Here is a 21,820-nt window from a genome sequence, read left to right as displayed (position 1 = left end):
ACAACAGACAGACTACTACCTTTAATTCTCCCCACATTAAACTTGCTACCTCACAATCTGGATCCCTCCACACTAGTAAATGAATTTAACACAGTCATGATTACTGCCCTGGACACTATTGCCCCATTAAAAATGCGTAATAGCAAACCCAGAGAACACCTAAATGCCTGGTTCACCCCTTACCTGAAATCACTTAGGAAAGAAAAACATAAATGTGAATCCTCCTGGAGACTAACTCCATCAGAGATGACTAAAACTATCCTCATTAAGATTGCAACTAAATACAAAAATGAAATTCGACTAGCAAAAAAATAATGTTTTGACAACAGAATAATACAAGCCAAACCAGGTACCAAGGAGCTCTTTACCATACTTAAAGAATTGGAAAACCCTATCCCAATACCAGACAACTGCGTTAAAAACAAAACATGGTGCTCTAACATCCAGAACACCCTGTGTATCAAAATTGCCACTCTTCAAGTTAAAATTGACAAGAAAAAAAACTAATATACACACTACGACTCCCCAACCAGCCAACCCTTATATCAGAGGCAAACAGAAACCTGAATCTAGATTTAATATCACGAAAGTAATCACACTTGAGGTGGAAAAAAATATATTATCTCTCAAACCATCAAACTGCCAAGGTGACAATTGCCCAGCACAAATAATAAAAGATGCTGCAAGATATCTGTCACCCTTATCACAAAACTAATCAATGCTTCATTCTCCTCAGGAATCATATCTAGCAATCTCAAGGAATCATGGGTCCTCCCACTTCTTAAGAATCAATCACTCGATCCAGCCATACCTACAAATTACAGGCCTATTACTACAGTGCCATTCCTCCTAAAGATACTAGACAGAGTGGCATACGTACAGAATCCTGGAATAACATCAACTTTTAGGTACCCGGCAATCAGGTTTTAGACCACTGCACGGGACTGAAACAGCACTTATCGATCTTTAGACCCTGGTTGACGAGCTGAGAGACCAGGGGAAGACTGCACTGCTTCTCCTTCTGGATCTCTCAGCAGCATTTGACCTGGTGGACCATAAAGTGCTTTGTAACCATCTAGAATCAGCAGCACACATTTCATACCAAGTTATAGCTGGATTAAATCATTTCTAAGTGAAAGAACTATGAGGGTCTTTTCTACCTCAGCAGCTGCCGACCCTGCTCATATCACGTGCAGTGTACCCCAGGGCTCTTGTGTTTCCCCTATAACATCTTCACTAAACCACTGTTCAACAATCTGGACCGTCTGGTGTCACCTCCACTAATTATGCAGATGACACCAGTCATCCCACTTACAGGAGACTATGAACAGGATTTGGCCTTGGTACCAGGATATACTACATCATTCAGGCATGGATGGCACTTCACGGTCTATGCCTGAATGATGATAAAACAGAGCTCATCATATTGGGAACTACACCAAACATCAAAAAACTCAGCCAGGACTACAGAGCCCTTATCATAGATGGCCACACTATTAAAGTGGCCAAAGAGGTAAAAAACCTTAAGTTTCTACCTCGACTCTGGCCTCAGTATGACTAAACAAGTAAATGCTATGGCTTCGTCCACAGCTTACACTTGTAAGCTGATCAGGTCAGCCAAACCATACCTCTTCACAACTAGCTGCACTACCCTGGCAAGAGCACTTGTATTATCGAAGTTGGATTATTGCAATGCTCTCTACCTAGGGACCAACAAATATATCACTCAGAAATTGCAAATATTTCAAAACAATGCCTTGAGAGCTGCGCTAAGAATCTCTAAAAGAGAACATATATCTACAATTAGACGACAATCCAACTGGCTCTCCACCGCGGACAAAATTAAACTTAAAACCGCATCCCTAATGTTTAAATGTCTTAACAACCTTGCCCCGAAATATTTGACAGAGAGATTCCAAAGAAGAACCTATAACAGACCCACTAGAGTAGCTTACGCCAACTGCCTTGCAGTACCCTACTTCAGAATGGCCACAACGGGAGGGAACAGTTTCCCTGTAAAAACTGCCCAACTGTGGAGCTCCCTCCCGCCGACCTTAAGAACTGACCAGTCATACCCACGATTCAGATCAAATATTATCAACTGGTTTAAGAGAAATGACCAGTAACCTTAGCTGACTCACTAACGATCGATTTTACACTATGGCTCCCTGCTTGTTATTGTGAATTCACATTGTAAATACAACTGCATATGTACCTAATGTCCTTATATGTACTGCCTGTATATTAGCAAAATGTTTCAATGTAACTCTGTAACATGTAAGCTTAAAGTATCCTTGTCTTCGCGCCCTGATACCTTCGGGTCTGGCGCGCGCTATAAAGAAAGAAACAAACAAACAAACAAACATCAAACAAAACATACAGGGGTGACAAGCTGGAAGGCAAGAAATGACTGGAAGGAGTGGTTAGGAAGGAAATACATATGCAAAGTATCATCTGCCACTGTCCTGTTCATTAAGATCATGCTAAGTGACACATTAGAATGACTACACCCTCAGACACAGCAGTGCATGCCAACGTGATACTTTGATGCACATGCATAATCCCACAAAGGTCATGATGGGATTACAGATGCCAGAATGCATAGTGAAACAATTCAGATACAGGACATGGCACCAATCTCCACCGTGTACAGGAGAGATATCTACAGCGCGGTGAGGGCAGCACCCCATGGATGGGAAGCGTCACGTCTGAAATAAAAAAGAGATAGTGCTTGAGCTCCGAGTATAGGTGGATCACTAAGAACATGACCATTATTTCTTGAACTTCCACAGAACTGAGAGACACAAATCCCCAAAGATGGAATTGTCCATGCTTCATTGTTTAAATTGGCTTCAAAACTGCCCATCATGCTATAGTTACTGAGGAGTCCTGCAGATTGGACCTCATTCAGCATCCAACCTCATTGGTTTTGCAGGTAACTCGGGATATCCCTAGGTTCTGTGTCTAATGACACCGGTCAGATAGCACATATCAGCTTATGATGCACACATCAGGGCAGAGGCTGTGTCTAAAGTGTACCTTTGGCCTGCTTGTGATGCTGGAAATGCATCGGAGGGACAGGGCCTCCGTATCCTTGTCCTTTACTGTTTATATTGTGTCTTCTGTCGTGTTTTCCGCACAGGAGTTCATGTGGGACTCCTATTGGTGCAGCTCTCTCTCTTTTGGTTTGGTGAACGGACCCGTGGGATACCCTTATGGCACCCATGGGTGGGGGTACAACCCTGTGCCCCTCGTGTATGTTTTTGGGCACCTGTGGGTGGCCCGCAGAGCAGGGTATGGGCTGGTGGCAGCTCCATGCTGAATTTGACAGGTGCGCGGAGTATCCTCCATTTTGGGATACCCCGGCACTGCCATTGGGATCAGTTGATTCCTGATGGAAAACAAGATGGCCCCGGCGGCCTCTTGCTTTCTATTACCCATTACCTAGTTTTCCCAAAGTCCTGGGAAGCCCTGACTCTGTCCCTTCCCCCTGACTGACTGTTGGGTGGAAATGCCATATATGGTGTTGTTGTGAAGGCCCGGCCAGACTAGCTGGAGCCTTCCCGGTGATGTATGTTGTGGGTACCTCCTGTGGGCGGGACCTGGGTGAATAGAGTGTGTGACGAATATGCATTCTGTGTTGTGGGTGTCTAGTATCTGGTGGTTGACACAATGACTGAGACAGCCCTGCCCGAAACCGGTATGAATGCAGCTTGGAGTGTTGAATGGCTAGGTACTTGTCCCAATACACATAACTTGTTGTGAGTGTCTGGAGAGAAGTGAATGGCCTGAATACCTTGTGTGCCTGATTGGCTGCCTGCCTGCATGAATGCCCGTAGTCATGATTGGATGCTTGAGTGTGACCAGCGGAATGAATGGGAGATCAACAGTCTATCTGGGGACCTCTCACTGCTAGGAATCGTGTTCAGAAGCTGAAGTCCACTACGACGAGTAACTGGAATAACTGACGCTTGACCTTGAAACCCTGCTGGACGAGAAGAAGTGCCGTGGCTCTCCTTCACAATCTGAAAGCTGCTGTGTTTTCAAGGACTGACCCAGAGAGGACCTGGTAAGACACCCTCTTCCCTAGCTACGAGGGACCATCGTGCACAGCTAACCTTTGCCAACTCTCCCTGGTAGACAGACCTTCGACAGGCTGCCGACCCGATAGGGGGACTGCTGCGGAACTCCAAGGAGAAGCACTCGGACTGTTGTCCGCCACTGTCGACGACCGCCGTCGACGACCGGAGCCGCCGTGCTCCCGTTTGCCTAAGAACTTCCATTGATCATCGGACGCTCTCGTCTGCATCGTCACCCGCTTGTCTCCCGCTGGAGAAGGCCCGACCGTCGACGCGCCGAGGAGCATCCACCGGTGGGTTTCCCGCCACCTAAAGACCACAGAGACGCCGAGGACTCGACGCCCTTGCTGGGCCACAGTTCATCATCTCTTTGCGGTCCAGAACTATCGTCATCGAGGTGCCCCGCACGCCTCCTCCTTGCAGGACACCAACGCTCTGTCCTCGACGAGCACCGCTAGGAACAAAGCTGCCACTTTCCTGCCGTAGTTCACCCTGTTCACCGTCGGACGTTCGACGACCCGTGACTCCTGCCTTAAAGGGAGGGCACTCAAGAAGGGCCGTCGATTCCCCAACACCGAACGCCAAGTTCCCCGACACCTTTCGACGATCCATGGCTCCCGTCTGAAAGGGAGGTACTCAAGAAGGATCGGTCGACGCATCGTCAGAGAACTTTACTCCACCAGGTACATTGGGGGGGGGGGTAAAAACCTTAATAGGAGGAACTGAGACTATTGAACATATGGTCTGGGCTTGTGCTATATATCTTTTATTTACAGGATGCCCAGGTGGGGGGGATCTCCACACAAAACTGTGTCTAGGGGTAGGGATCAGCGTTCTGTCTATTGTTTCAACCATCTTATGTCCTGCAGATCTCTATTGCTGGTTTCCTCGTTATTAATCTGTGTGACATTTTAACCGTACAGTTGATGCACTTTAATGAGATTCGATAACATTAGTGGTACCACTTTAGAATTGTATATATTTATCATTGTTGACTTCCGAGTACAAAGTGCGTTATTGTGATCGTGTACATACCTTTGAATATTAATTATATAAAGACTGTGTTTTCAGTAATACAGTGTGTGGACATTCCTTTGTGGGGGTTCGGGGACTACACTGTACTTAAGAACCAGCCCGCATCACCTCCTGAGAAGCTAGGCCTTGATTGCTCGACCACGTACCAATAATAGAGAATCTTGGCTGGGGTCCTCTGTGCCTCTCCTCTACCATATAGAGAGCGGAAGTACAGACACCCCCTACCAGTCTTTACACTGCTGAAGGGGGGGGGGGGTTCCAGTGCCTCCACAAGGCATAGGGGCTACAATGTACAAAACATAGAACGTTGGCAAAATAGTGTGAGCCATGTTGCACAGCAAATACAGCAGGAGACATGTCCCTAAGCCCTGAGATAAGGACATGGACATCCCAAAGCAGGTTGCTGCCCTACATGATGCAGACCAGACCCCACCTCAGAGTGGGGATGTGGAAGGCAGTGATGGATGCATTAGGAACATTTATTTAAAAACATATGGTTACATTGTAAATATTTACCACCAACTCAATGATGACTTTGCTCTTTTCAATTCATAATTAAATGTTTATAACTATACAGTATGCTACAGTGGTTCCCTGCCAGTAAACCTTCTGTGGGGGTAATGTAGGTCGAACTTGCAGAATCCAGCCCCTAGTTGTACTGTGGTGTCAGGATCATTGTGTCCTGCATTGTCTCTCTACTAGATGTTATTGCCTCTACAATGAAATCAATGATCTATCTGTCTACCACCTTTGCATCTGTGAGGCAGCAGCGCAGCTCTGCCACATTTTGAATGAGCTCTTGGTCCTGCTCAATACTGTCCAGCCTTCTCCAGATTCCTTCAAGAGTGTTTTGGGGCACATTTTCAGGGCACTGGTACCTATCCCCCTGCCCACCATAATCCACTGAGTCAATAGTTTCATCATCAGTCTCCATGTCGGTGTCTTGATGCTGCTGCCACTGAATAGGTCAATCAAGGGGGGAGGGTCCACGGGGGCTTGGAGTTTGGACATAATTTGTGCCGCGGTGGTGGCAGGCCATGATTTACTTGGGATGACTGGAAGAGCATCCAATGGCTCATTGATCTCAAAAGGTGCCTGCTGGCTGGTGGTGGCAGGAGGTGGAGCAGGCACAACAGGAGCAGTCTCAGTGTGTATGTGGACAGATGAAGCGGGTGCAGCAGGAGCAGTGTTGGTGGTTGTTGAAGGTGTAGCTAGCAGAGCAAGAGCCATGTCAGTGGTTCAGGTTCTAGCTTCTGAGGTGTTGTCAGTCTGGTTAGTGGGTGCAGCATTGTTGCAGGGACTGGCAGCAGACTTTTCCTTGCCAGGGGTCCTCCAGCGGGAGCCGAGACTGTGGAGAGTGCTGATGGATTGCGCGGTCAGCTCTGTGATGGTAGGGGCAGGTTGTGTAAACCTAGATGCCCAAGGCACAGATTCCTCTCCCTGGTTAACTGTGACTCTCTTTAGAGACCAATAATACACACTTAGTCATCATGGAGACTGGTATAATCATGGGCATGACACGTTGAAGGATGCTGAACATAGAGCAGTAGACATTGGGCGTGCTATGTTCCCATGCAGGAGTATGACTATACTGCCATTGGTCAGCATGCCCTCTTGTGTGGACATGTCTTGGACAAGGGGTTTGGGTTTCTCAGGGATGTTGTTGACATGTTAAACCTCTGGTTTGCTCAGTGGAATGAGCATTGTAGTGAACCACCATCATGGATGGGGTATGTGTTCATTGTCCACACACAGCAGTCTGATTAGGAAAGGCAGTAACCGAGGATACATTTGCATGCAATGGTATAGTTGGATTAGGGCATGTAAAAATTATATTTTATCCTGTCACTTGTGCCAATGCTCATTGGCAGATGTAATGCTCATCTGGCACTTACATGGATGTGGGGAGTTTTTGCTGCTTGTGTTTTCAATATGGTTTTCATGGTACTGGACAATGATGGGTTTAGGTAGTGCACAGACATGGTCTGCCATGCATCAAGCATAATGCATCTCCAGGTTGCATATGGCACATTTGCATCGATACCTTGCATATTTCTGACATCACCATCAGGCAGATGTGGGGTCCCTCACATACATTTATTTTGATGCCCCAAAATGACTCCCATGAGGTTTTCCCCATGGGCTGAATTTGGGCATTGCATCCACCTGACTCCATAGCGTGGTACAGTGTCTTTGGCTAGGTAGACAGGCCATGCAATCATACAGCAGACCGTTTGTGGAGACCATCAGACAGGCTTCCATCCTTCCAGAGACACTGTGTTTGTTCAGACAGATATTAAAGGATCTATTTCTGAGATTATCAATCAAGGAGACAGGGTCCTCGTCGTGGTCATGGACAAGTCATCCACATTCAACTATCTAAACCCTAGACCACACTCTTCTGTTTCAACGAATTGGAGAAGTAGCTAGAGTGTCTTCTTGGCTCACATCCTTTCTCTTCAACAGAACATCTAGGGTCAAAGTTGAGGACTTTGTATCTCAACCGTAGATTGTGGTTTGTGATGTCCCCAATGGGTCTTATGTATCCTGCTTGTTATCCAACATGTATAGTAATTGCTTACGTTACCTACTGACAGATTTAGGTGCAGTTTTTCAGAATTACTCCGATGATACACATATCATCTTAACATTAGGAGGGCCTACCAATTTAACAGATCTTGAGTACAATACATCTTCAAACATCTTAAGAGATTGATGGCAGATAACTGGCTTGGGTTGAACCAATGTAAAATTGATATTCTCTTGGTCCCTACTAATAATGGCCTCATCAAGGGGCCGATTCATGGAACAAACGTGCGCCGAAAATCTTCGCGCAAGCAGGCGCAAGCAGGCGCAAGCGGAAAAAAACAGGCGCACGCGCACGCGTGCGATAAGTCCCTGCGCGTGTTCACCTCGGGATGTGCGCCAAACCTGTGCATGGCGCACAAGTCACTGCAACATCCCGAAAGGCGTGCGCGACGTGCACAGTGAAAGCGCACAACCTCGGCGCATACACCAGAAAGTGGGCGGGACATGGGGCGTAACGCGCGGAATGGGGAACTACGCGCGAAAATAAGGGCGTAACTGGGGATGTACTGCAGGGAAGCAGACGGAACGCCCACACGCACTCGAACCACACGTATTCATGGAATCGAATAGGGCAAAGCCACGTACAGCCAAAGACACGCACAAGCTGAAACACGTCCGCCACACGAAGGCAGGCGGTAGAGTCCCAGCGCATCACAAAAGTGGCAACATACAGCAATTGGGCCTGTGCGAGCGGGGCACGTGTATTGCGGGGGTGCGCGGGAAGCAACACACGCGATCGAGCGGGGTACGTGTATTTCGGGGGTGCGCGGGAAGTTACAGACGCGATTGAGCGGGGTACGTGTATATCGGGGGTGCGCGGGAAGTTAAATACGCGATTGAGCAGGGTATGTGTATTTCGGAGGTGCGCGGGAAGTTACACACGCGATTGAGCGGGGTACGTGTATTTCTGGGGTGCGCGGGAAGTTACACACGCTATTGAGCGGGGTACGTGTATTTCGGGGGTGCGCGGGAAGTTACACACCCGATTGAGCGGGGTACGTGTATTTCGGGGGTGCGCGGGAAGTTAGATACGCGATTGAGCGGGGTACGTGTATTTCGGGGGTGCGCGGGAAGTTACACACGCGATTGAGCGAGGTACGTGTATTTCGGGGGTGCGCGGGAAGTTACACACGCGATTGAGCGGGGTACGTGTATTTCTGGGGTGCGCGGGAAGTCACACACGCGATCTCATCAGGGTACGTGTATTTCTGGGTGCGGGGGAAGTATCCCACGCAACATCAGCAGGGTACGTGTATTCCAGGGGTGCGCGGGAAGTTCCACACGCAATTCCATCAGGGTACGTGTATTACAGGGGTGCGCGGGAAGTTCCACACGCGATATCATCAGGGTACGTGTATTACAGGGGTGCGCGGGGAGCAGCACACGTGAATTGCACGTGTGGGTCCTCCCAGGTGTTCCCTCTACACCCTCCACAGCCCCTGCAGGTGGCTCACACCACAGGCGCCTACCCAGCACATGTCATGGAGGCACCCCATCCACCATGGCCATGCCCCCCCAGCCAACCCACATGTCAACTTGCATTACTGCCCACCAACGCATGTCCCCCTGCACCCCCAGCCACCAGGGGCACCCTCCACCAGGCCCCCACCCATGTCTCCCACCACCCCCACCCCCCAGCAGTGCAGGGGCAGCCTCCACCAGGCCCCCACCCATGTCTCCCACCACCCCCACCCCCCAGCCACCAGGGGCACCCACCACCAGGCCCCCACCCATGTCTCCCACCACCCCACCCCCCAGCAGTGCAGGGGCAGCCTCCACCAGGCCCCCACCCATGTCTCCCATCACCCCCACCCCCCAGCCACCAGGGGCAGCCTCCACCAGGCCCCCACCCATGTCTCCCAGCACCCCCACCCCCCAGCAGTGCAGGGGCAGCCTCCACCAGGCCCCCACCCATGTCTCCCACCACCCCTACCCCCCAGCACTGTGGGGCACCTGCCAGCAGGCCCCCACCCATTTCCAACTCATGTTCCCCACCACCCCCAGCCACCAGGGGCAGCCTCCACCAGGCCCCCACCCATGTCTCCCACCACCCCCACCCCCCAGCAGTGCAGGGGCAGCCTCCACCAGGCCCCCACCCATGTCTCACACCACCCCCACCCCCCAGCCACCAGGGGCAGCCTCCACCAGGCCCCCACCCATGTCCAACTCATGTTCCCCACCACCCCCACCCCCCAGCCACCAGGGGCAGCCTCCACCAGGCACCCACCCATGTCTCCCACCACCCCCACCCCCCAGCAGTGCAGAAGCAGCCTCTACCAGGCCCCCACCCATGTCTCCCACCACCCCCACCCCCCAGCCACCAGGGGCACCCACCACCAGGCCCCCACCCCTGTCTCCCACCACCCCCACCCCCCAACAGTGCAGGGGCAGACTCCACCAGGCCCCCACCCATGTCTCCCACCACCCCCACCCCCCAGTCACAAGGGCAGCCTCCACCAGGCCCCCACCCATGTCTCCCACCACCCCCACCCCCCAGCCACCAGGGGCAGCCTCCACCAGGCCCCCACCCATGTCTCCCACTACCCCCACCCCCCAACCACCAGGGGCAGCCTCCACCAGGCCCCCACCCATGTCTCCCACCACCCCCACCCCCCAGCAGTGCAGGGGCAGCCTCCACCAGGCCCCCATCCATGTCTCCCAGCACCCCCACCCCCACCCCCCAGCCACCAGGGGCAGCCTCCACCAGGCCCCCACCCATGTCTACCACCCCCGCACCCCCCAGCAGTGCAGGTGCACCCACCACCAGGCCCCCACCCATGTCTCCCAGCACCCCCACCCCCCAGCAGTGCAGGGGCAGCCTCCACCAGGCCCCCACCCATGTCTCCCAGCACCCCCACCCGCCAGCACTGTGGGGCACCTGCCAGCAGGCCCCCACCCATGTCCAACTCATGTTCCCCACCACCCCCACCCCCCAGCACCGTGGGGCACCTGCCAGCAGGCCCCCATCCATGTCCAACTCATGTTCCCCACCACCCCCACCCCCCAGCACTGTGGGGCACCTGCCAGCAGGCCCCCACCCATGTGCAACTCATGTTCCCCAGCCAACATGTCATCACAATCTAGATCCCTGGTCCCTATGGTCAGCCTCCAAATGCAAAACACCCACCCGAGTATTGCATCCACCCACTCATAATTTGCAATTACATCACAGAACACCAATTGCAAGTTCCGAAACAAACACATTTCCCTCACATACACCCAATGGGTGTCAGTGAATCTCAAAACACATATCATGAAATGCATGAAACCAATGAGATACCACACATTGAAGTTCACCAAAAAAAATATATATTAAAGGAAACATAAATTGAATAAAATATGAAGAAACAGAAACGTGAATGTACAAAAATGAAAAGAAGCATGTCTGTTAAAAAAAGCAAAACCAAAAATAAAATTCCAAAGTAATGTTGTCCAAAGTCAATGTCCATAAAACAAAATCCAATGGGAAATAAAAAAGAAAGCCATTGCTCCATGGTTAAAAAGTGAAAAAAAAATACAATCCAACTGTGAACTACGTACATGGGAACAAGCCAGGGTCCATTATCCCAACAAAATAAAGGAAACCTATCTAACTACACTAACTAATAAAATAAACTATATACAAAAATGTGGCCAATGTCCGAAAGGTCCAAATAAAATAAAAACAAAAATGAAACCTAACACTACCTACATAACTATGTACAAGGGCAGCGGGCTAGTTTCACGGTTCACTTGTGGATGTCCAGGGCCAGGGCATCATCGAACTCCTCCTCAATGCCCCGGAGGCGGTCCTCCTCCATGGCCCCGAGGGTCTGTAGGGCCGTCGACGTCTCCACCTTCAAACCCCTGCGGATTGCCTCGAGGCACTCGGCCCGCCTCAGGGCCCTCCGCATGGAGTTCTCCGCCCTAACCATTGTGAGCCGTGCCTCTTCCGCCCGCTGCCGCTCCGCATCTATGGCGTGGCCCAACCGCTGCCACACGGAAGACACTTTCTGTCCTGGGTCCTCCTGCCCTCCGGCCGATGCCTGCCCCTCCGATGTTGAAGGCCCCGAGCCTTCATGGCTCCCACCACGTTGCTGCTGCTGCTGTGCCTCTGCCCGTGCACTGCCTCCTGCTGCCTGCACATCCTCCTCCGGCTGGGGTGCAGTCGTAGATGTGGCCACCCCTGCTGGACGTCCGACTCCCGACTGTGGCAGGGATGCCTCCTCCACCACCCTGGCCGCACCGTCAGAGGCAGCTCCACAGGGCACCCAGGTAACTGATGGGTGGGAAGATGGCACAGAGGACGACTGGCGTGTAGGGGGTCCAGTTGAGGAGGGGGTCGGAGCAAGCCCCATCAGATGGAGGAATCCGGCCTGGGTGACCTGTCCCAGCAGGCTGACGTGGTCAACGAGCCATTCGAGATGACGTGCAGTCTCTTCATGAAAAGACTGCAGGTCACCTCGCATGGCCCGTTGACGCAACGCCACACCAGCCAGGACAGGCTCAACCCGGACCTGGATAGCCACGTCCGCAGGCAGAGGAAGGCCAGTTGACGTGAGCTCATCCCCTGCCTGAAAATGAGTCTGGACGTAGGCATCCCTGCTGGTGCAAGATGATGCAGGGACATGATCAGGGACAGGATTGCACACAGGCACCTCCGTGGCGGCCTGTGCTGCCTCCTGTCCCTGGTCCTGCACTGCACCACTAGCACCAGTGGGATCCCCACCTCCAGTCCCCGTCTCTGGTGCTTGCACGGCCTCCTCCTCCACCAAACCCCCCAGCAACCTGGATGACTCCGTGCCATCTTCCCCCGTTGGGCCCTGTGGGGTCCCAGCTGCCCCTTCTGCTGCCGAGGAGTCCAACTCCGACCTCCGCCTCTTGGACCTCCCCCCGGCAGCTGCGGCCTGGGACGCGGCACCGGACTCCTCACTCCCCGATGAGATGACAACATGGGAGGGGAGCCGGGCCTTGCGTCTCCCGCTGGCGGTTGGATCCCCGCCGCTGTGCTCCACAGCACCTTCTCCGCCCTCTTCATCAGTTGACGCTGCAGACAGGGAGAAACAAAACACAGGCATCAGGGCACTGTACAATGGACACATACACACATGACAGTTGTACATGAGTGGCATTGGCAAACCTCAGACATGTCATCACAATCCCCAACACACATGTCATTACAACTCGCACACATGAGCCATACCACAGCCATATCGCAACTGCCACCACCATCCATACACATACAACAGCATGAGCAGCCAAAGGTGAGCCAGACATCACATGCAACACAGGAAGTGCACCACACATGTACACACACCACCACACTTGCATGCATGTGTACACCTCTGCCAAGTGTCGCACTGTTCAGACGGGCATCCATGTCACATCTGCCAATCAGGCTTCCACATACCGCTGTCACATGCATCCATGTTGCATCACTGATAAGGTACACATTGCCATGTCCTAAATGTACAGTGGCATCGGACACTGCTGCCTGACCCGGAATCAGATGAAATGACAGACCAACAAAATATCCCACCCAAAATAAGTCATTTCCAAATGCATTACAACAGTCGTAGACGTAACATCACAATGAATGCCTATCTACATGCACATTATGCATTGCAAAATCAACACTGCAGCTCATGTGTGCAGTGTCCTACTCCTGCATCACACTGCTCAGCGCACAGCACAGTGAACAGCCATTGTGTGTGATGCACACCCTGAGCATCACATCTAAGTGACAGACCACGTCAAACATCAAATTAGGCATGTACTGGATCCATGATCGGTCACAGAACATATGCTGCCGGGACACAGTGGGCACCAGAAGGCAAACCGTGTACACGTGGATATGCAAGGGTGGGAGTACATGTAGTGCATCAGAGTGCAAGTGTGTGGTTCTGCAAGGACATGCACTCCACATATGCATGTGCACTCAAGTGACCATCAGTGTTCCCTACACATCACATGTGAACATCCACCATGTGTACACCCCAGCATGTCAAACCACATCTATCCCCTCGCACCTGAAAGGAAAACACAACACATGAACAGGCATTGATCAGCAGAACACAACATGTACATAGGATACCACCATTACTATGTCAGAGTTCCCATCATATTGCAGGGCCAGGCAACTATCAACAACAACCCCCCCCTCACAAATGACCATGACCCACTGAAGAACTGCACCTGGGTCATGGAGCCTCCAAACCTCAATTCCACCTGGCCACAGGATCACCTTTACCCTTCGTCACCATCTCCCACCTTGTGTGTAAAAAGATGCCTGAACCCTCAGAATCCACACTCATTTCCCAAATCACAAAATCCAAGGCATAAAAACGAACCCGAACACCCTCCAGTAGATGACTTGACGTAGCAGTACCTCACAAAGGCCAAGTACTACCACAATGATGCAACAACCAAGGTAGCACAGCAAAACAATGTCACGACAGGATGTGAGACATGTGTGGTACATGACATAGGATGATGCACCATGAATGGATGTGTACTGTCACAGGTCCCCTGTACAGGCGCGGGAGTGTCACGAAACAACCACCCCCACCATGTCCTGGGTGCCTGCAAGGTCAAACTCACACAGGCCCCTGAGACCCTGGTGGGGAATGAGGTTCAGGGATATGCAGTCGGGACAGGTGTTGACACACTGGATGACTGGAATGAGTGGCAGGAGAGGGGAGGAGGAATGACACATGAAACTAGGGAATGCACGAAAATGTACAACCTGCATGAACACATACACAATCCAAATAAACTTGGACATCATTGTCATGGCCTTCTGTAGTCCAGGCTCAGGAGTAGTACGAACCAACCACCCCCTCTAGGGTTTTGGCGCCTGCAAGTTCGGGGTTTACACAGGCATCCGCAACCCCAGTGGGGAAAGAGGGTCAGGGAACGTTGGTTGGATAGGCACGGGAAGCAGGAACACCGGGTAGAGGGTACAGGTTTCAAAATTGCATAGGATCACGGGTGATTAGGGAGAAAAAAACATACCAAATTGAACCACACATACATCCATGCATCAGTACACTCCCCAGCAAGCCTATGCAGAGCAGTTCGTAAGAAAAACAACAAGACACTTAGCTCTGGTTTTGAGTGCTGGCCTCATGCCTGCGCACTCTCAGGTCCGGTTACAGGAGCACTGCAATGCTGCAAAGAGAGCCACAGTCAACAACCTGTACGTGCCAATTAAACAAAAACACAACACCAAACATGCCCCATAGCAACAAACTACTCTACAAACAGACAATCTGTGGTTGATGCTTCGTACCCATATATAACATCACCCCTGTGACGGGTCAATCACAGTCAATGCAGTAAGGCAGCCGCTGGTGGGTGCGTGGCAAATGGAACACCAATGTGTCACAATTCACACAACATGCAATGTTCCCTGGCTAAGCAGACAGACCCATATAGCAAGCTATGACTACAGAGCAAGTTGCGTACCACCATGACCGAAACAAAGCTGGCAGTGCATTTATCATGAAGTACGTGGAAAAGACATGCACTGCACCCGAGTATGTCCCTGTGAGCTGCCCCTTTCCATGTCTCGGAAGGCTACATGGTTGATACAAGTGCCTCAATGGACCTTGGTGTACCGGAGGGTATGTGCCACTGCCCCTGCATGTGTCCCAGACAACCCTACTATCAACAGCCATCAGTCCACAAACACATCTGAGCTGCATTGTGTGCTTCAACACCAATATTCGTCTAAGCTCACCCTCAGTGCTGTGACTAAGCCTGCATGTGCAACTCGCCTGGTGCAAGCTTTGCTGTGTCGTGGCCCCCCTGTGATGCTCACCTTGCCTGGAGTTCCTTGGAACATGTCAGCAGTTCTAGGATGTGGGTCTGCAATCACTGTGCCTCTGCTTGTGCACACATGTGCATGTGGGCACCAACAAACGAGTCCAGAATTCCGTCGTCCAATGGGCCATGTCTGCTGGGAAAGGTGCTCTGGAGGCTCATCCCCCTGCAGAAAGGGCATGAAACACATGATTAATGCTTCAAAGTCATCTGTGTGTGTCTCATCAGGCATCTCATTACTTGACCATGTCAGAGAGTCACATCACAAATCACACCATCAGTCCGTCTTTCACCTAAAAAAAGTGTGGAACACTATCTACAGCATGAATTGCAACAAGCACATGTACAGGAAAGATATGAAACATACTACACAATGCATAGCAAACAATGTCCACATTAATCATGACACACCCCATCTAGCAAAAGCTGAACAGTGGACAATGACACCTAAATCATCCCCACTAGGGGTGGTGTGAACACAAGTCACACAGCACCAGACATGCTACAGATATGACAGTCCAAAGCCCTTGTGTAAAATGTTGTAACACCGAACCATCCTTGCGAGCCCATGGATAAGGGAGGCAGGAGTGGCATATGTGAGTCAAGGAACCCAAGCAGCAAACACATACACAAGACAACCATGAAGGGCCCAGCTGGAAAAGACAGTGGATGCCTTCAAAAGCCACAAAGCACTGCACCGTCACATGAAAGCATAATAGACTAGCAATTTTAAACTAAATCAACTATTAACTAAGTACACTAACTATGGAAAACCTACATTACCTATTTAAACTAACTATCAAACAGAAACTTAACTAACTAAACTAAAAGAAAAATCAAAAATGGCCACATACGACCCGGGGGGGAGGGGAGGCACCCAGTAGGGGGGAGGTACAGGGTGCTGCTCAACATCCACATGCGATGATGCTGAGCCAAAAAAAAAATCCTCCATGGGCTCAACGCCTGCACAGCACGACCTATGTGGGAGACAGATGGTCGTCCGAGTCTGGCTCATCCTGGAAAGGAGGACATGGCACAGTAGCTTGGCCACGCCTAGCCACAGCTTGCCCCTCGTCGGCAGCAAGTCTGCCGGACGGGTGAGCCTGGTTCTGTGTGGCGATGTGATGTAGGTCTGCATGCAGAACCTCCCGTGATACACGTGCTTCCTCTTGCAAGGTAGCACGTGTAACACGGAGTTCCTCCTGCAAGGCCTGGCTGGACAACCGCTGCACCTCCCGGCAAGCCTGTAGCTCAGCCGAGATGGTTCGCTCAAGCTGTGCAAACCTCTCCTCTGCCTGCTGCCTCTGGGACATCATAAGGACACCCAGAGTGGATCTGAGGGAAGTATACTCCTCCCTCAGGGCATCCATGTGCGCCTCTGCGTGAGCAGCAATTGCTTGACGCAGAGACGACATTTCAGCCTGGCGTGCCCTGTCTGAGGCCGCCATGCCCAGCCTGAGCGAGCGGGCCGTGGACCGTGCCACCTGCTGCTGGAGAAGCACCTGCCTAGCAGTGGGGAGCACAGATCGGGCCACACGCTCCAGGCTCTCAGCGATGTTCTCCATTGCTGCCCCCTGCCATTCGGAATTGGCAGTCATGTCTTGCTCCCACTCAGTATACAGCGGTTGCGCGCGGCGACCGCGTTGCCTGGCTTGACCCCTGCGGGACCCAAGGACCGGGGGTCCTCGCTGTGTTGGCACCGCCTGCGGCTGCACCACTACATGCCCCCGTCGACGTGATGTCCCAGGCACATCAGTGACTGGTGTGGCGGGTGACCCTGCGTCCCGATCCACCACGGGCAGAGGAACCAAGACTGTCTGATCCCTCAGTGCAGGTGTCGCAGACAGAGGAGTGTCCACATCAGAATCACTCACCCCTGACACAAGGACTTGATGCTCATCCAACTCAACATGGACGTCAGAGTCGTCATCAAGGCTGGACTCATAGGCAGCCAGAGACAAGATGGACTGCAGCACTTGGGGGTTTTCGTGGCCTACCACCCCACAACCCCCACTAGTGCTGGGTTGATGTGGTGTTACCAACCCTGTGTCTGGCATGACAACACCATCCTCTGCCTCCATTGCGTCATCACCTGAAAAATAGAGAGTAAAAGGTCAATACACATGTCAGAAGCACACGACACACACACACACCGACAGCAAAGGCATCCGGCAGACATGTGACACACAACATATGACCTGGCATGCATGCTGGGTAAACTTTGAATAGTTTCTGTGATCAGACCTGTTGAAAGGTGGCAGTTTCCATGGAAGTGGGTCTATGCAGTGCAGAAAATGTGTACGCCACTCACTACCTACATGTACAAGCACTACATGGTGTGTGCCAGGAAATGTGAAGGCAGTGCAATGTCAAATTCAGACATCACGTGCATTGTGCATTCAATGTGTACCATGTCTAGAAGCCAAGCACCCCTTCACCCCAGTACCAAAGCAGGGATGCCTAGCATGGTATCAAAAGGCTGACCATACACCTGTGTATTGACAGGCAGTGTTGACTGGCATCAACAGCTTAATGTGATTCAAATTACAACACTGCAAATGATGCTGGGACAGTGGGCAGGACACATGATGGAAACTCCGGAGGCCGCCCACGTGTGAAGAAGACACAACAAGAGTTGGACAGAGTCATTGGCCATTGAACAGGCTGAGGCCTGTGAGCCACACAGATTGTCAGAGCCTAAACATGTGTGCAACGCAGGACTGAGCCACAGTTGACATGGGAAGGCTGATGAGATGGCAGGCAATGTATGTAACCAAGGACTTATATTACAGTGATCATCCAGTCAAGGACACATAGGGGCATGCGTGCAATGCACATGGAGCATGAATGGGCACTCATGTCCCTGCGGGACATCTGACCCATGCACAGTACAAGTGAGATACCCTGCATCGAGTACTAAGGCTGTAGCACACGGCATATGTCTGGCAGATTCTACACTGGAAGTTAGCATCTACACAGGACACATGAACAAGAAAGTACACATTGGCAAGATTGAAGCAGACCAGTGCAAAGGTGGAACTGGGGTGCAGAGTGGCGGAGGAGGGGCAAGGGAGCATGCCTACATGGAGTCCCGCATGCAGGCAGAGGAGACATGCATGACGGTAGCATTGCATTACTTACACATCAGAACCATGTACACGTCACATGTAGCAGCAATCATGCACAACACATCCCACAAGTGAAACACACACGTCCTCAACAAACACGCATCAACACTCACTGGACTGGGCATCAAAGTCCAGCTTCTCTCCCACTCCTTCGACCAATTCAGGTGGTATGAACTCTGCAACGAGAGCCTCATGCAGAGTGAGTTCTTCCTCCTCTGGTGCAGGCCCACCGCCAGTCACCAGAGTCAAGTTGTAATTTGAGGCACGCTTGGCCTTAGTGCTGCGCTTGATGTTATTCCAACGCTTTTTGCACTCCTGCGCCGTGCGCACCTCATGGCCGAATGAACTGACATGTTCCGCAACATGCTTCCAGTGGGTGTCACGTTGGGCAGCCGTAGTCTGACTATTGGCACCCACTAGCATGTCACAGCTGTGGCCCCGCACGTAGTCCACGAGGAAGTCCAGTTCCTGCTTACAGAAAGGCTTCTTCCTCGACGTGCAGGAGGTCGTGGCTGTGTGTGGGGTCCAAGCCTGTGCTGCAGGTGCAACCTTCCTCCTCTTGGACTGTGGCGCAGACCCTGGCTGGCTAATGCCGCCCTGACCAGTATGGCCAGTGGGTTTGGTGGATTGAGCCAAGGGAGTGGCAGGTGGAGGGATGACCAAAGGCCTGACTTGTGTCAGTGGCAGCTGGGTGCCCACTAATGGACCCTGCGCAGCAACATCAGCTGTGGCAGGGTCATTGACCGCAACGGTCCTGGTTGGCAGACTCACAACCGGGGTGCTGTTGGGTGCATCTGCCCCTGTAACGCTCACCTGATTCCCGTGGAGGCGCCGGTCTTGACTGGGCGTATACCGTATCTTCAAAGGTGATGTGTAACACACGGCTGGCTCTTTGGGCTGGACCTCTGTGCACTGTATGTCTGACTCGAAGGGTAAGATGTCTGCAGATAGAAAATATGGGATTAAGGAACTGGGTTATTGAATGTCTCTCTCTTCTTCCCTTTCTCTTCTCCTGTAGAACCCCAAAGGTTAACGCTCTCACCTTAGGTAAGTGAACGCCGTGCTCTCCATCTGCCTCGGGGCAGGGTGCTGTAACCAGTTTCTTCACTGGATAAGGGGAGCAGGCCTCTTGACTTCAGAGGACTGCTGTCCGTCGTTTACTGCACGAACGGTAAGTTTCGAGTAATTCTAATGTCTTTAAAGTCTTTAGTAATGATGTCTCTTGTTTTGCAGGGTTCCGGCGATGGCGGATGACGGGCTGAAGTGAGTTGAAGATGGAGCCCGTGTGATGAATAGAAGCGCCTGGAAGCACGTAAGTAAGCGCTTGTTGCCTGCTTCACGATGCGCTCTAACTGTCTTTTTATTTTGCAGGTACAAGTTCGGAGCGGCTGCAGGGTGCCGGAATACCCACTGGGTTAGATGTGGAAAGGAGTAATGGCACGTGAGTATTAAAGTTCCCCAATGTCTTTAAACGCACCTTGTTTTGTCTTTCAGATGCGGGATGCAGCGCCGAAGGCCTCCGGAGCGTGCGAAGAGTTGGTAAGCTTTTGTCTTTCAGATGCCGGAATGCAGTGTGAAGACCTCCGGAGCGCACGAAGAGTAGGTAAGCCTTTGTCTTTCGGATGCCGGAATGCAGCGCGAGGCGTTGGTGACAGCCGATGGACCAGGTAAGTGAAGAGCTGTCACTGAAGACCGTAATGCTAACCTGTTCTTTCTTGTCTTTATAGGTGTTGCTGAAGACTGGATTCAGGATGGTAAGCCTTTTTCCTTAGGCCCAGGATCAGATGCAGAAGACACGATGAGCGTTCTGCTGCAGAGGATGCAGAATAACGCAAAGCAAGATTCATCCATCGGGTGTGGTTTAAATAGCCTCCTGTAGTGCTTAGGTGTCTCCTTCCACAGCCACGCCTAGGTAAGAAAAGAGTTCCTGCTTTCCAGAAGAGTTCCAGTGTTCTGAATCTAGGGAGTGGCTCCTGCCCCACCCAACAGGAAAAGTAGTTCCAAACAGAAGAGGATCAGAGGCTCAACTGGCAGGCAAGTAAGCAGCATGGTCTGCTGCAGGTAAGTCCACCCAAGCATTATGAGCCCGTCGCTTCCAGCGCTGGGACTGGGCATATTTATGAGCCTGGTGCCACTGGCGCCAGGACTGGGTCCAAAAGGTCCCAATTGGGACTGGTTGGCACTCGGAACCTGGGTTATGGATCTGCTTCCAAGGGAGTTGGGAAAACCCTGACCTTTTGGAAGCAGAGATCATGACAGCCCCTGCACTTGCCAACACCCGGCTGCTCGGGGCAGCAGATGACATGACTGTCCCAGGGACACGTGTCTTGGTCTGAGCAGCCCGGCCTGCCCCTATGGTTTCCCCCCTGGCCTGTTGGAGATCTACCAAGGGTTCTTCAAGTGCCAACGCAGCCTGCGCTGGCAGACCCTGAGCCTGGGTGGCGGTGTCCACAGCTGCACCTGCAGCTACCACTACCCTTGGGCCCGTGGCAGTCGATGGAACGGACTGCCGGGTCATATGGGAGCTGCATCCCCCGGAACCACAGGGGGTGGTGGCATGGCTGCACCGACACATGGCACAACATTGTGCTCAAGTGGCGCACCCCTGCCTCTTCCCCCTCTGTGGCTGCCCTGGACACCCTGGAGTCCCCCTACTCCCTGGTCACCACGGCCACATCCCCGACCACGCCCGCCACGAGGAGTACGCCCAGATGAGGCGCCCCTCACCTTTGGTGGCCTCCCAACCATGGCACAGATGTAGTAGTGCTGACACAGATGGAGTGGTGCCAATGGGAGGTGTACACCACAATTGACCTGGGCAATTGGGGTGAAGGGGGTGGGAAGCAAGATGTTAACAGCCCCCCTGCACCTGCAAGGCTGTATGTGACCCCGGTGATGTGGTGACTAGTCACGCAACACTCAGGCACCCCAAAACTGCAGTAGAACCGTGCACGCAACCCTGCAGCCTACGTGCGTGGATTCAACCTCCCGCAGTACGCGGTGGCACCCAGTAACACGAATAACGCGTACGCGTGGGACACGCAGGCTACTATGACATCGAAAATGGGTGCGATACACAGGGGCACCCGCAGTGGGAAAAAGAGCATGTGCGACTCACCGTCTGACTAGCGCGATGCAGAAAAACACGCGTAGCCAATACCCCCGCCAAAAGAAGAGATACGTCCT

The 21,820-nt window shown here is 52.1% G+C and overlaps 1 protein-coding gene across 1 annotated transcript in view; it reads right to left on the bottom strand.

The window, feature by feature from the left end:
• Window positions 1-21,820, bottom strand: part of LOC138579954 (vomeronasal type-2 receptor 26-like) — a 400,387-nt gene that overhangs the window by 356,711 nt on the left and 21,856 nt on the right. The window contains exon 2 of the mRNA XM_069650179.1: window positions 6,161-6,325. Within this exon, the coding sequence (XP_069506280.1) occupies window positions 6,161-6,325 (165 nt within the window). The remainder of the gene's footprint in view (window positions 1-6,160; window positions 6,326-21,820) is intronic.

Source organism: Ambystoma mexicanum, chromosome 3p (genome assembly GCF_040938575.1).
Source record: "Ambystoma mexicanum isolate Mex_15411 chromosome 3p, UKY_AmexF1_1, whole genome shotgun sequence".
Taxonomy (NCBI): domain Eukaryota; kingdom Metazoa; phylum Chordata; class Amphibia; order Caudata; family Ambystomatidae; genus Ambystoma; species Ambystoma mexicanum.
This window is presented reverse-complemented; position numbering and strand designations above follow the sequence as displayed.